This window comes from Drosophila yakuba, chromosome X, assembly GCF_016746365.2.
Source record: "Drosophila yakuba strain Tai18E2 chromosome X, Prin_Dyak_Tai18E2_2.1, whole genome shotgun sequence".
Classification (NCBI taxonomy): domain Eukaryota; kingdom Metazoa; phylum Arthropoda; class Insecta; order Diptera; family Drosophilidae; genus Drosophila; species Drosophila yakuba.
Window position 1 is genome coordinate 14,815,332 of NC_052526.2, and position 12,195 is coordinate 14,827,526.

Sequence of the window (12,195 nt, forward strand, 5' to 3'; positions counted from 1 at the left end):
TTCAAAATATTTAATACCGCAAGTGACCCCTGTCCACCATTTCATCAAAGTCCAATTCTCTGATTATATTTTTTCCTCTTCGGGGAGGAATGTCCATGCCCAGCACATGGGCGTAGATTTAAGGGGTTTCGGGATATTATTATTGCCAGAATTATACATACAAAGTAGTAGCTTTCCTATGTATGCAGAGTTTAATTTACAACATTTTCTAAATCGCTTTATAATAATTACAATTTTAACCTTAATGTTTTGTGATCTTTAGTTTGCATTGAAGCACCCTGCAAATACTTTCCGCCGCCGCCACTGCTGCGAAATAAGCCGGAAAATCGGGTTGACAGCGTTTCCGGATGTCGACAAACGAATTTACATACCCTATTTCGAGTTTCGCCAGTGACCAGTGACCAGTGACCAGTGGCCATTCGGAGACCTTTTGGGCGGGGTGCAAAGGTTACGCGTGCGCTGCGTTCGTGCCCATTCGAATACAAATCCACATCCAGGACACACTAACACACTCACACAGACAGACAGATCCATGGTGAAACCACAGGATCGGAGTGGTGCAAACCACTCGCCGTGGCTCAAAGCTGTCGGCGCGCCCAAAATCTCACAATTTGCCCATGATTTATGAACTAATGGCCAGTGGTCAGTGGTCAGTGGTCAGCTGGAAATGATTAATCGGTGCCAACAAGTATTTATTTACGAGGGCTGGGCCACAAAATCAACACATTTGCGGAATTGAGGGAACTATTAAATGGGGAAATATCAATTAGAAAAAATCATTATAAAGTAAGTTAATCCATTAAAATGGGGAAATACCAATGAAAAAATATTAATCATAAAAAGTAAATTAACCCAATAAAATGGATAAATGCCAATGAAAATATAATCATTATAAAGTCAGTTAACGCAATAAAATAGAGAAATACTAATGAAAAAATAATAATCATCATAAAGTAAGTTAATCCAATAAAATGGAGAAATACCAATGAAAAAAATCTTTATAAAGTAAGTTAACCCAATAAAATTGGAAAATACTAATTTTAAAAAAATCATTATAAACTAAGTTAACACAACAAAATGGGGAAATACCAATGAAAAGAAAATCATTATAAAGTAAATTAACCCAATAAAATGGGGAAATACTAATGAAAAAATAATAATTATTATAAAGTAAGTAAGCCCAATAAAATGGCGAAGTACTAATGAAAAAACTAATAATCATTATAAAGTAAGTTAACCCAACAAATGGAATATTCTTATGAATGCTTGAGATACATATGTAGCTATAAACTACCGACGGCAATTAATAATATGCCAAAATTGCAGCAAAAGTGCTTCATTAAACTTGTAACATAGTAAAGAAATATATATGTAAATAAATTTATAAATATATAATTTTGCAAATTAAGCACCATAAATCCTTACCAAATGTGCGAGGTAAAGGCGCAAAATCAGGAGTAAAATCTTAAAGCGATTAAAAAACACAGAAGGCCGTGAAATGCAGTAATGCAGTTGGGTTTTCTCGGTTTTCCCGCTGTTGTTTTGCCCACACCTTGAATGAAAAGCCAGATGAAAAGCGCGAAAAAAGGGAAAACAGATGTGACAAGTGCAAGGCAAAAGTGTAAGCATGTACAGCGGGTATACATATATGCTATACATACACTTTGTACATACATACATATATCTGCTGTATGTGCGGGTATATGTATATTTAATATATGTATATGGCGACCTGGTAGCAACGACCTTTGCACAAAAACCCACACAGGACTTTTTTGGTCGTGTCCTTTGCAAGGATATTCACACATCTACATGTATATGTACATATGTATCTAGTTTTGTTTCATTGTTATATGATTCGATTGTAATGCAATGCATACATACGAGTGTATATGAATGTACATTCCAATTGTTGTGACCGGTTTTTCGGGGCAATTTCATTAACGAGTTGATTGAAATTTCCATTGTCCATTGCCCATTTCCAAACCGAAATGAACCCGTTTTCACATAATCCTTGGGAAAATGCTTCCCATCTTGGGAAAAACTGCATGCAACAGTTAGCGAAGGCTTTATGTAAAAATCCGGCTTTTATGTATCCTTGGCAGGTGCAAAATGCAGCGGCGGCAAGTGCAAATGAGGCAAATTTCAAAGTCAAGTTTACACGCAGCAAATGCTTTTGTGCATCAACGCGCTCCTAGTTTTTCCCACCGACTTTTCCTCGCCAGCCACCGCTTTTCCGCTGACTTTTCCTCTGGCTGAGGTCCTCGGCCAGGGTTTTTCGCACACCTACCTTTCCACGGTGTTCCCCTCCCCATTTTCCATTCCCCCCCCTCCCCAACCACTGGCAGCAGTTGCAAGTGCATAAGGAATGCCACACTTTTGCCACACCAAAAGGCAATTCTATATGTAAATGAAATGTATGCAAGTTCATTTAAGGCTAAAGTTACTTTAAGTTTCTTTAAAGTTAGTTTCTGCAGCTTTTAATTGCTTAAATACTTTTTACAATCCAGAGATCAACTTTTGCGTAGGGAAACCTCTTTTGTTGAACAACCTTTTTTATAGAGAAACCTTCTTTTCCTAGAGAAACCTTTTTCATAGAGAAACCTTTTTTGTAGAGCCATCTTTTTCATAGAGAAACCTTTTTTGTAGAGCAACCTCTTTCATAGATAAACCTTTTTTTTTCGCAGAGAAACCCTTTTCTTTGAATTTTAGTCAGCGCAATAAAATTTTAAAAATCTTATAGATAATAAATAGTTTTGTAGTTTTTCAAGCCGGCCAGTTATCTTTAGCTACATAATTACACCGCTGCTATTAAGCTGGCCAGCACTGTGCTGGATGCGCCTTGATTCTTTTTTCGACTGCGACTTCTCTGGGGCCTTTTATTACACCTCCCGCTGCAGGCGTTGTATATACATATATATGTAGCTGAATACATACATATGTATATAAAGTACATGGATGCTGGAGTAGGAAAATGCACTTTATTTAAGAACGAGCCGCAGTGAAAAGAAGCGTGAAATAAAAATGCACGAATTGTTCTAAATCCGCGAAGGAAAAGTGAAAGTGCCGCCCTGTTAAAAGAAAAAAGTTGGAGATTGTTAGGAGAAAGGTAAGTGGGAATACTTCAGCGCATCGGATTGCGAGTATTTTGTTTGAGGACTTGAGGACATATGATACTTGAATGGCATGCCGGGATTTCGCATATCCTTTGATCATCCTTTGGGCTAGCTGCTAAATTGATGTAAAGTTGAAAACTTTCATTTGGCTTTCGTAATTAGTTGGCAGTGGGAAAAAAAGTCACCAGCTACATATACGTTCATACATACATACATATGTACATTCATATGTGCATGCATACATACATACATACGTGCATATCCTTTCCACATATGTGTATGTGTTTCTACATCTGCGCGTGTGCGTGAAGCAACAACAAATTCGCACTAACACACACACACACACTCACACAGCATAGGAGTCGTGCAAAACACATAAACGTTCAGCCGCTGTCTCTTTCTCGCCAGCTCGCTGCATCTCTTTCGCACACATGTGCGTATTTGTCACGTCCCATACATAAAAGTGGCATGTTACGTGTTTTTGCCAAAGGGGGTTGAAATACATGGGCGTGGCCTCTGCTCGCCATGTGTGTGCGAAAGAGAGGCTAAGCGGTAGTTAAAGCGAGACGGCAAAACGGACGAAAGACCAAAATGCAGAAATAGCAATCCGCTGTTCGTCCCACAATTGCTATTAATTTTGTTTCGAAATATTAAGCTGCAGCTACTTTTGGGTGTAAAATATAATTAATTTAGTGTTATCGCGCTATTGTTTTATATTATTTATAATTGTTAGTAAATTGCTTTAGTTTTTTTCCGGCATATTTCGTTTTGTTTTTATATCTCAAAAAAAGTGTAGCATTTGAAAAAAGCTCACATACTTGGAAAGCGCGCCCCCTAAAGCTCTTTTCTTCAAAAGCACTTTTAGAACTTGTAAAATATATTATTGTAACAATTGTAAGCAGAAATTCTAAATCTTAAACGTAATATACCACAATTTTGCAAAATTCCCTACTTGTAAAACTCTGATAGCCAAACACACACTTTAACTACATTTCTAGCATTTTTGTTCATTTTTGTATAATTATGTTGTTATTACACTTACCGTTTTTATTATTTAGACAAATTTATTTTTAAAAAGTGCGCCTTGCAAAACTACAATGGTGCTTACACAAAATTCCGCCAGAGGGCGCTATTTGATCTGAAAGTATTTAGTGACTTGTTGATATCGATAGCAGATCCGCTGAGGAAATGCAATCGATACGAGGTAACGTGAGTAAGAGCCATCTCCAGCGCAGAGTGACCAGTTGACGTTGAATTTTACCTAAAAAAAAAACAAAATAAAATATATAAACGTTCCATGTTAATACCAATTAGATTAGAATATATTCGCTAAGTTGTCAAACTGACGCCGTCATTCGGTTAAGCACAAGCAATCAAATACACTTTTGGTTCGGTGAGAAGTGTAAAAGTTTCGATGGTTTCCTAGATCGTTTTCGGGTTAATCCCTAAAGAAAAACCCGTTTATCGACATTGATCAGCGGGGGGGAGGCGGTGTGAGGTGGTGAAAGGGGAGTGGTTGGGGTAGGAGAACGAGGTGGGGAAAGAGGAGAAGCGATAACAAGAACGACGCCGAAAAAAAAGGTAGTTAACGAGTTGACAAGCCAAAAGCAACAATAACAAGCTGCAAAGAAGGAGAGCTGGAAATTGCTGGAACGAGTGCGAGGGTGCAAAAGAGAGGGCGAGAGTGAGCGAGTGAGATAGGGCGAGCAGCTGGAACAGGTTACCCCTTCCAGCGTTCCACGGAAGAACGCAGAATCTGCATAAAGTTTGGATTCTTTGGGAAGAAAAGAGGGAACCCTGCGCCAAGAAAACCCCAAGATTGGATCGGATTTTTTTTGTTTCCACCTCTGGATGCCCTGGAGAAACTGGAATAGGAATCCCCAGTGAAGAAACGTATCCAGTTGGGATTCTTCATAACGAGAGCACAGAGAAATCCCCTGAAGACAGTAACCCAGCCGAAATGAAGCCACCCAGCATATTAGGTCTCCTAGTGGTGATGATCCTGCATCCACGCATCGCCAAATCCTCAACGAGTGGTAACCCCAGCGCCATCGCCAGTGCCAGTTCCAGTTCTCCGCCCGAGATCCCCGCATTCCGGCAATGCGAAACGATTCGCATCGAGATGTGCCGCAAGATCGGCTACAATGAGACCTCCATGCCCAACCTGGTGGGCCATGAAATGCAAGCGGATGTGGAGTACACTCTGCAGACATTTGCTCCACTCATCGAGTACGATTGCAGTTCGCAGTTGAAACTGTTCCTGTGCGCCGCCTATGTGCCCATGTGCACGCCCAAAGCGCCCGTCCATGCCATCGGTCCCTGCCGGAGTCTTTGTGAGTCCGTGCGGATACGCTGTCATCCGGTTTTGCAGGGATTCGGTTTCCCATGGCCCACGGCGCTCGATTGCAATAAGTTTCCGCGTGAGAACAACCACGAGACCATGTGCATGGAGGGACCGGGTGAAATGCATCAGCCGCAGCACGATCAGGATCTGTATGGGCTACCCGGGCAGGGCATGTCCGGTGGATTGGGCGATAAACTGCCAATGGATTGCTCCGGACTGGCCAAATCGCATCTATATGTGAGGCTACCGCGATCTGGACGCTGTGCACCACTTTGCGAGGCGGACATACTATTCACGCCGGCGGAAAAGCATCTCGCGGAGATCTGGGTATCCACGTGGGCCTACGCGGCTTTGGGTTTGGCCCTGGTGGCCACCGTCTGCCTTTTGGCCAGCGATGGCAGTCGCTTGGCCAGCGCCAAGTGGTCCAGATTGTTGTCACCGCTGATTTGGTGCCACAACATGGTCACCTTGGGTTGGGCAGTGCGCTTTATGGTGGGACGAACGGGCACAGCGTGCGGTACGGATCCCCAGGCGCCAAATGAATCACTACTCACCGTGGACGGACTGTCCAATGCCTCCTGCGCCAGTGTCTTCCTTATGCGCTACTACTTTGGAATGGCCGCCTGCGCTTGGTATAACACTATAACTATACTAAATATTATCGAAATTAATTCAATTTCTTTGCTGTTTGTAGGTGGGCTGTGCTCTGTTTGGGCTGGCACCGCGACATACGTCGGCACAGTCCGGATTCAAAGGGCCATGTGGCCATTCCCTCGAATTTTGGCGGCAGTCCGGCGAAGAGGAGCAGTGCCAAGACGGCACAGCAGGATCTTACACAGAACAACTTTGTGTGCTTCGTGGCGTGGGGATTGCCCGCCTTCCAAACGGCAGCAGTGATCGTGGCCCGTTTCGTGGATGCTGACGAGTTGCTAGGTGAGATGTGCTATAAAAACACCAGAGAACTTGACGAGTAACGCAATCAATTACGCGCTTCTAGGCGCCTGTTTCGTAGGCAATCAGTCGGATAAGGCGCTGCAGATATTGGTGGCCACACCGGTCTTTTGCTACTGGATCTTTGGCTCCATGAATCTGATATCCGGCTATCTGGTGCACTGTCGCACCAAGGAGATCCTGCGGAACAGCAATGCCCTCAGCTTGCAACAGCAACTGCAACAGCTAAGCGCTCACAGCAGTTCCGGCATTGGCATATTCCTATTCATCTATGGACTCGCATGTGCTCTGCTTCTATTGGCTGTCATCTACGAGTTTGCCAACATCGATGTCTGGCTGGGATCGGGTGATACCAATACCCCGCTGTGGCCGTTTTTGCTGCGCGCCTTCATGGAACTAATGTTGGGCATATGCTGTTTTGCCTGGGTGCTTGGACCGAGCATTTCCACGCTCTACAAGCGACAAGTTAGCAATGGCAAGATGGTAAAGCACACAGCCGCTGGAGCAGCAGCTGGACATCTGGACGGTCATAGTAGCTCGCGTGGATCGCATGCGGCTTGCAATAGCACGGTGGTCTCCTATCATTCGGTGCGCCCCTCCATGGCCAGTGCTCCATTGCCGCCGAGTCCGTACAAACTGAAGACTTCACCTGGTGCCGGTTCCATTTCGCTCAATCAAATGTCCAACTATTCGCTGGGCAGAAGCGTGCATCACCAGCAGCGTCATTCGCCGCATCATCATCATCACCAGCAGCATCAGCAGCACCACCATCACCACTCCCAACACCATCAGCATCATCACTCCACATCCTCGCATCGCCTGTATTATCCGCCAGGTAGCTATGTCTCGCAAAAGTACAGCCAGCACGGCAGCTACTATCCCCATTTGCAGCACTACGGCGATGAGACGCTGCTTTAGTGTTCTCGTGCTCTAGGCGGGATTAGGTCCAATTTGAGGGCAATGTTTGCCCTGCTTCCAGTCAATGTTCCTGCGGCAGCTGCTGTGCCAAAGTCAGTACTGTACTATAACTTAATGCGGTGGAGTTTGCTTAGGTTAAGGTTTATCTTAAAGGCAAAGCAACTCGAATTCCGATTTTAGTTGCTTTGCCTGCCTGCCCATGGAACACGATGGCAACCTATCTATGTACTGTGTATATAACCCAGGAAATGTGCTCTTATTTAGTTTAGGCCTTAATCACGAGGTCATAGGTCATCTAGCCAACCCCCCCCCACAATGTATTGTAATTGCCCTAGATGGGCTTCATATCCTATTTTACGTGTGTACTTAATGTTGCTCCTAATTAGTTGCCCTTTTGCCGTTTTGGTGTAACCGAATTCAATAATCGCTCTTGCCTTTTAGACATTAAGACTTAATGTCGCCTTTGCGTACATATATACATAGCATATATAGCATTTTTATATAACTTTTTTTTTTTTGAGATAGAGAGAGAGAAAAGCGCAGCAACCAAATACTGTGATACGCATGTTCATGTCTTCAAAAAAAATATATAAATGGCCCAAAAACCGAGGTGCCAACTATGCTGTCTTCTCCCGATGCCGAAACAAGTGTACTTAACAATCGAAAAACGCAATTGCAATCCTAGCCGTAATGCCTAATTGTATTCAGTGTGCCATTAGCTTTAGGAACTAGACCGACACACAAGTCAGCCACACAAAATCGCCTTAAGCTCTTAAGCCCTCTTCCAAAACGAACTTTGTGCGGAATTTGCTGAGCGATTTTCCTGAACGCCTGCAGAATTTCCCAAAGATTTACTTGGTTTGGTTTTGGAAACAGGGCCTCTTCCTAAATGTCCAACTAACGAACTAACTTAACCTGTTTACATTTAGGGGCTATACGACGTTTCGTATGGATGCCAACTAACAGTATATGTATTGTATTTTGTATTTTATATGTGTATTTTTTTTATTATTATCATATATAACTTATTTGCTAGCGAATAAAGTGTCGAAAAGTTAAGATCTGCTTTGATTTGATTTGATTCGTTTTGTAGGGGTTTTACCACGTAAAAAGAGTCTCCAAGTGTCGCCATTACTCCATGAGCATTTCGTTTCGTCTTCCTGCCAAGAAAGTCGCCACCTCTCCAGCCACCTCTATTGCCGAGTGGGTGGCAAGGTCGCCTCGCTGCGTGTTGGTCCGCAGAGAACGATGGTCTCGTTTCGATTGTTGTTGCCACTGCTGTTGTTGTTGCTGCTCGACATGGCGCGCGGCTGCCAATTGTCAAGGTCCTCGTCGCCGTTTTCCTTGGCCCTCTGGTAGTTCTCCATTTCGCTGGCATACTTGCTGCTGGTGATTCCCAGCAGATGGGCCAGCCCACCGCCCACATAGTCGATTCCGGCCAGGAATTTATTGCCCATCCTGCTGGCCTTGTAACGCAGGCGTGGTCCCAGCGGCATTTCGCTCTAGAAAACGAAAAGTGCAAAGAGTTAAATGAGTCACAATGAGTAATGGTCAGTGGAGGAAGCTTCTTATCGCCTAATGCCCAGGGTCCTAGTTGTTTACATTGCAAGCTCACAGCCATGCACTATAATTGCAAGATATACATTATCATAATTCGCTTAAAAGCACTAGCTACGTTTATAGCCCAAAATGAATAGTTATTAGCGGGAAAACTGAGGAATCGGGCTAATCTTCGGCAAATTTATGTATAATAATCATATAAATGCTCTTATCATGATACTTCTTCTATCAAAACAATGGAGCTACATGGAAAGCCGGAAATACATCACTCCACGGGCACAGAAGTTACCCTTTTTTAGTAGTCTATGGTGGATGTACCTCGTTCAAATGGACGTCGTAGCACTTGTCACCGATTTCCGCGTCCGCTTCGTCCTCGCTGCCGGAGGACAACTCCTCCATGACGCCGTCGCTGAAGTACAGCACGCGCTTGTTGGACTGCAGCTCAAGGGCGGTCACATTGTCCGTCTCGGATGCACTTGCTCCAGTTGCAGACGCCAGCTCCGATCCTCCAGCTGCGCCTTGTGTGCCGCCGCCGCTGCCGCCGCTCATGTTCCTCGCCACCGACATGGCAATGTTGCATCAACAGTTGATGAAGTGTACCGCCTCGATTGATTGACGCTGCGCGAATGTTTTTTGCGGTTGAGCTTCGTTTGAATCGCAGCCGCCGTTTTGGTCATGAAAACGCGGGCGCGGGTCAAACGCCAAATACAAAATACAAATGCGACCGGCGAGGGGGGGCCAAAATGTCCTTGGGTTGGGGGCCACCGGCGAAACCGAGTCACAATCGCCGCGAATCGCGTGCCATGGGGCGCTTTGCGCAGTCAGGTGCAAATCAAATCGATAAACGAAAAGCCGCCTTCAAACTGGAAAAAAAAAACAGACAAACAAAACAAAGGTGCGGCAGTGTGACCAGCTGCTGCGGGGTTTCACAAGCTAGCCAGGCGATAGTATCGTTTGTGATTACTGCACTTATTTTAAAATATATACAAACTAAAATCCAGTCGTTTATATCTTAAAGGTTTTTGTTTTTAAATAAAATTAAAATATAATACAAATTAAACCAATTTGTGCATAAGTTTTATGTGCCAATGATATAAATGCACTTCTTTTATTTTAATAATATAACTAAGATGCATGGTACAAGTGTTAACAGCCATTAGCAATTGACAAAACAATATATTAAAAACTTAAACCATTATTTATTCACCTAATCCCATAACTATCTATCGCTTGCAATGCATCGTCTGATTTAGCTCTGGTCACACCAAACAGCTGTTCCATTTGCGTCGTTTAAATTGTTTTTTTGTTTTACAACAAATTGCATCCGAATCTTCCAAACCGGGGTGCCAAAAATGGAGTCGCCCACCTCGCACCTGGTGGCCAAAGGTGAGTCGACAACGCGGCAGCTTTTGGCGCCATCGGGGTCATCAATTCCCGATTAGATTTCCAGGTGACGGGCGTTTCGCGCAGTGGACGCGTACGCAAAAAGTCGTCGAAACTGTTGGATTTTGAATCGCCGGAGGAGATCGAGAAGCGCACAAGGCGCCAAAGTGGCGGCAGGCAGCCAGCCAGATACTCGGGTCGCGGCAGGCCATCGAATGCACTGCGTGATTTGGATCTCGACCAGGAGATGCTCGTGGATGATCCAAATATCTCGGATAGCGAGGAATTTCATCCGGAAACGGCGACTACGGCCGTGACCATTCTGAATTCCGACGATGAACTGGACAATCTGGTGCAGGATCTTGTCGATGGCGTGCAAGCGGAGGCCACCAGCCAGGAGTCATCCGTGCGCCAGAGTCTCTACATGCGCGAGAAGGCCAACAAGCGTCAGGTGCTCAAGGACGGCAAGGTGGTGAATGCCAAGGTGCAGCGCAAGGACAAGGGCAAGCAGCGCTACACCGCCTACAGCCTGTGGGCCAGGGAGGCGCGCAAGAAAGATCTCCAGGATCTGGGTAGGATTTCTTACCATATCCTTCTTATTAATATTCCATCGGTTATTTGTGTGCTATCCTTCTCTTATTGACCAATTCGAATGCTTGCAGACTTCACCAGCGCCACCAGACGCCTCAGCGAGATGTGGGCGAACGTTTCCAATCGGGACAAGAACGCCTGGCGGCGCAAGGCCAAAATCCAGGCGTCCAGGGCCAGAACACGCGACAAAACCGGCCCGAATGGTGCGCCCCAACTGGCCAGCAATGGCAGCACGGCACTGGCCGATCCTGCGCAGCATGAGACCATCTTTCAAAACCGAGCGACGACCAGTCGCACTCGCAAACTGGCCGCCGATCGACAGCAATCCTCGATAGAAGCGGCGGCTGCGGCAGCAGCGGCGGGCAGCTCCACGCAGCGGCGCAGCATCAACACACGCAGTGCCAGGTCGCAGGCCACAACGAGCATGTCAAAACAGCATACGCTGTCGCACACGGATGCGGATGTGGGCGGCCGGACGAGCGGCGGTCAGCAGAAACATGAGGAGCTGCAGAAGACCAGCATCGAGGTGATCGATGCGGCGGCGCACCTGAAGCTGCTGGGCGAGAGCCTGACGGTGATTGGCGAGCGCCTCAAGAAGCACAATGGATACGTGGCGCTGTCGGGCAGTTTGTCCGTGCTCCTGGACAGCTTGCTCTGCGCCATGGGTCCGCTGCTGTGCATGACCACGCAGATACCCGGCATGGAGAACAAAGTGCAACTGAGCAAAAACCTAGCCGACACGCTCGATAATATTGCGTACGTAATGCCCGGCCTATGAACGCAATTTCCGGATATCCCAATGATATATATATATATAGTATACCATACCAGGCAGCTGAGCTTCCGGCGGGGGCTAGAGTCGCCATTGGAGATGTATCTGTATGCTAGTTAGGAGTTGGCGTGAGTCAACACCTGAACACAAATAACCACTTAGATATCCCTAGTTAATAAGCAGAAGCATCTCGATCTTCGTTAAGTGAAACTATCTAAAGGTCTCCCTCGAACTTTTGTGTTTCATATTTTTTTTTAGATTGAAAGCTAAGTAGTATTGCTTTTATTTATTCCCTTTTATTGTGCTAAATAAATTATAAATAAGCGAAAACGTACTAGAAATTATGAAGAATTATGAAACATGGAATATCCTATAATACATAAGTCCAATAAATGTGCAGCACACAATCACTTAGTTGCTTATTTCAATTTTAAATGGTAGCCTATTAAGCAAGCGCAATATAAATTCCTTTTTATAACAAACTAAATAATAAATAAACATCTAGACTAGTTTATAAACTTGAAATGATTTCCTTCTCACACCAAAAATCTTTATACAAA

General features: G+C 44.8%; 3 protein-coding genes across 4 annotated transcripts; 2 read left to right on the forward strand and 1 right to left on the reverse strand.

Moving 5' to 3' along the window:
* Positions 1-4,348: 4,348 nt before the first annotated feature.
* Positions 4,349-8,388, forward strand: LOC6525455 (frizzled-4). The gene is made up of 3 exons (XM_002101254.3): positions 4,349-6,092; positions 6,155-6,393; positions 6,458-8,388. Exons 1-3 carry the CDS (start codon positions 5,077-5,079, stop codon positions 7,327-7,329), a joined length of 2,127 nt encoding a protein of 708 aa, XP_002101290.1. The 5' UTR covers positions 4,349-5,076; the 3' UTR covers positions 7,330-8,388.
* A 12-nt stretch (positions 8,389-8,400) lies between these two features.
* Positions 8,401-9,766, reverse strand: LOC6525456. Its single transcript, XM_002101255.4, has 2 exons — positions 9,208-9,766; positions 8,401-8,831 (listed from the first exon to the last, which is right to left on the reverse strand). The coding sequence occupies exons 1-2, from the start codon at positions 9,454-9,456 to the stop codon at positions 8,523-8,525; spliced, it is 558 nt and encodes a 185-aa protein (XP_002101291.1). The 5' UTR covers positions 9,457-9,766; the 3' UTR covers positions 8,401-8,522.
* Positions 9,767-10,117: 351 nt separating this feature from the next.
* LOC6525457 (FACT complex subunit SSRP1) lies at positions 10,118-12,042 on the forward strand. Of its 2 annotated transcripts, none has more exons than XM_039377475.2 (3): positions 10,118-10,275; positions 10,332-10,844; positions 10,920-12,042. In XM_039377475.2, exons 1-3 carry the CDS (start codon positions 10,242-10,244, stop codon positions 11,639-11,641), a joined length of 1,269 nt encoding a protein of 422 aa, XP_039233409.1. In that variant the 5' UTR covers positions 10,118-10,241; the 3' UTR covers positions 11,642-12,042. The 2 variants fall into 2 exon arrangements, with proteins under 2 accessions (XP_039233409.1, XP_002101292.1); XM_002101256.4 differs by having other exon boundaries at positions 10,935-12,042.
* Positions 12,043-12,195: the final 153 nt, after the last annotated feature.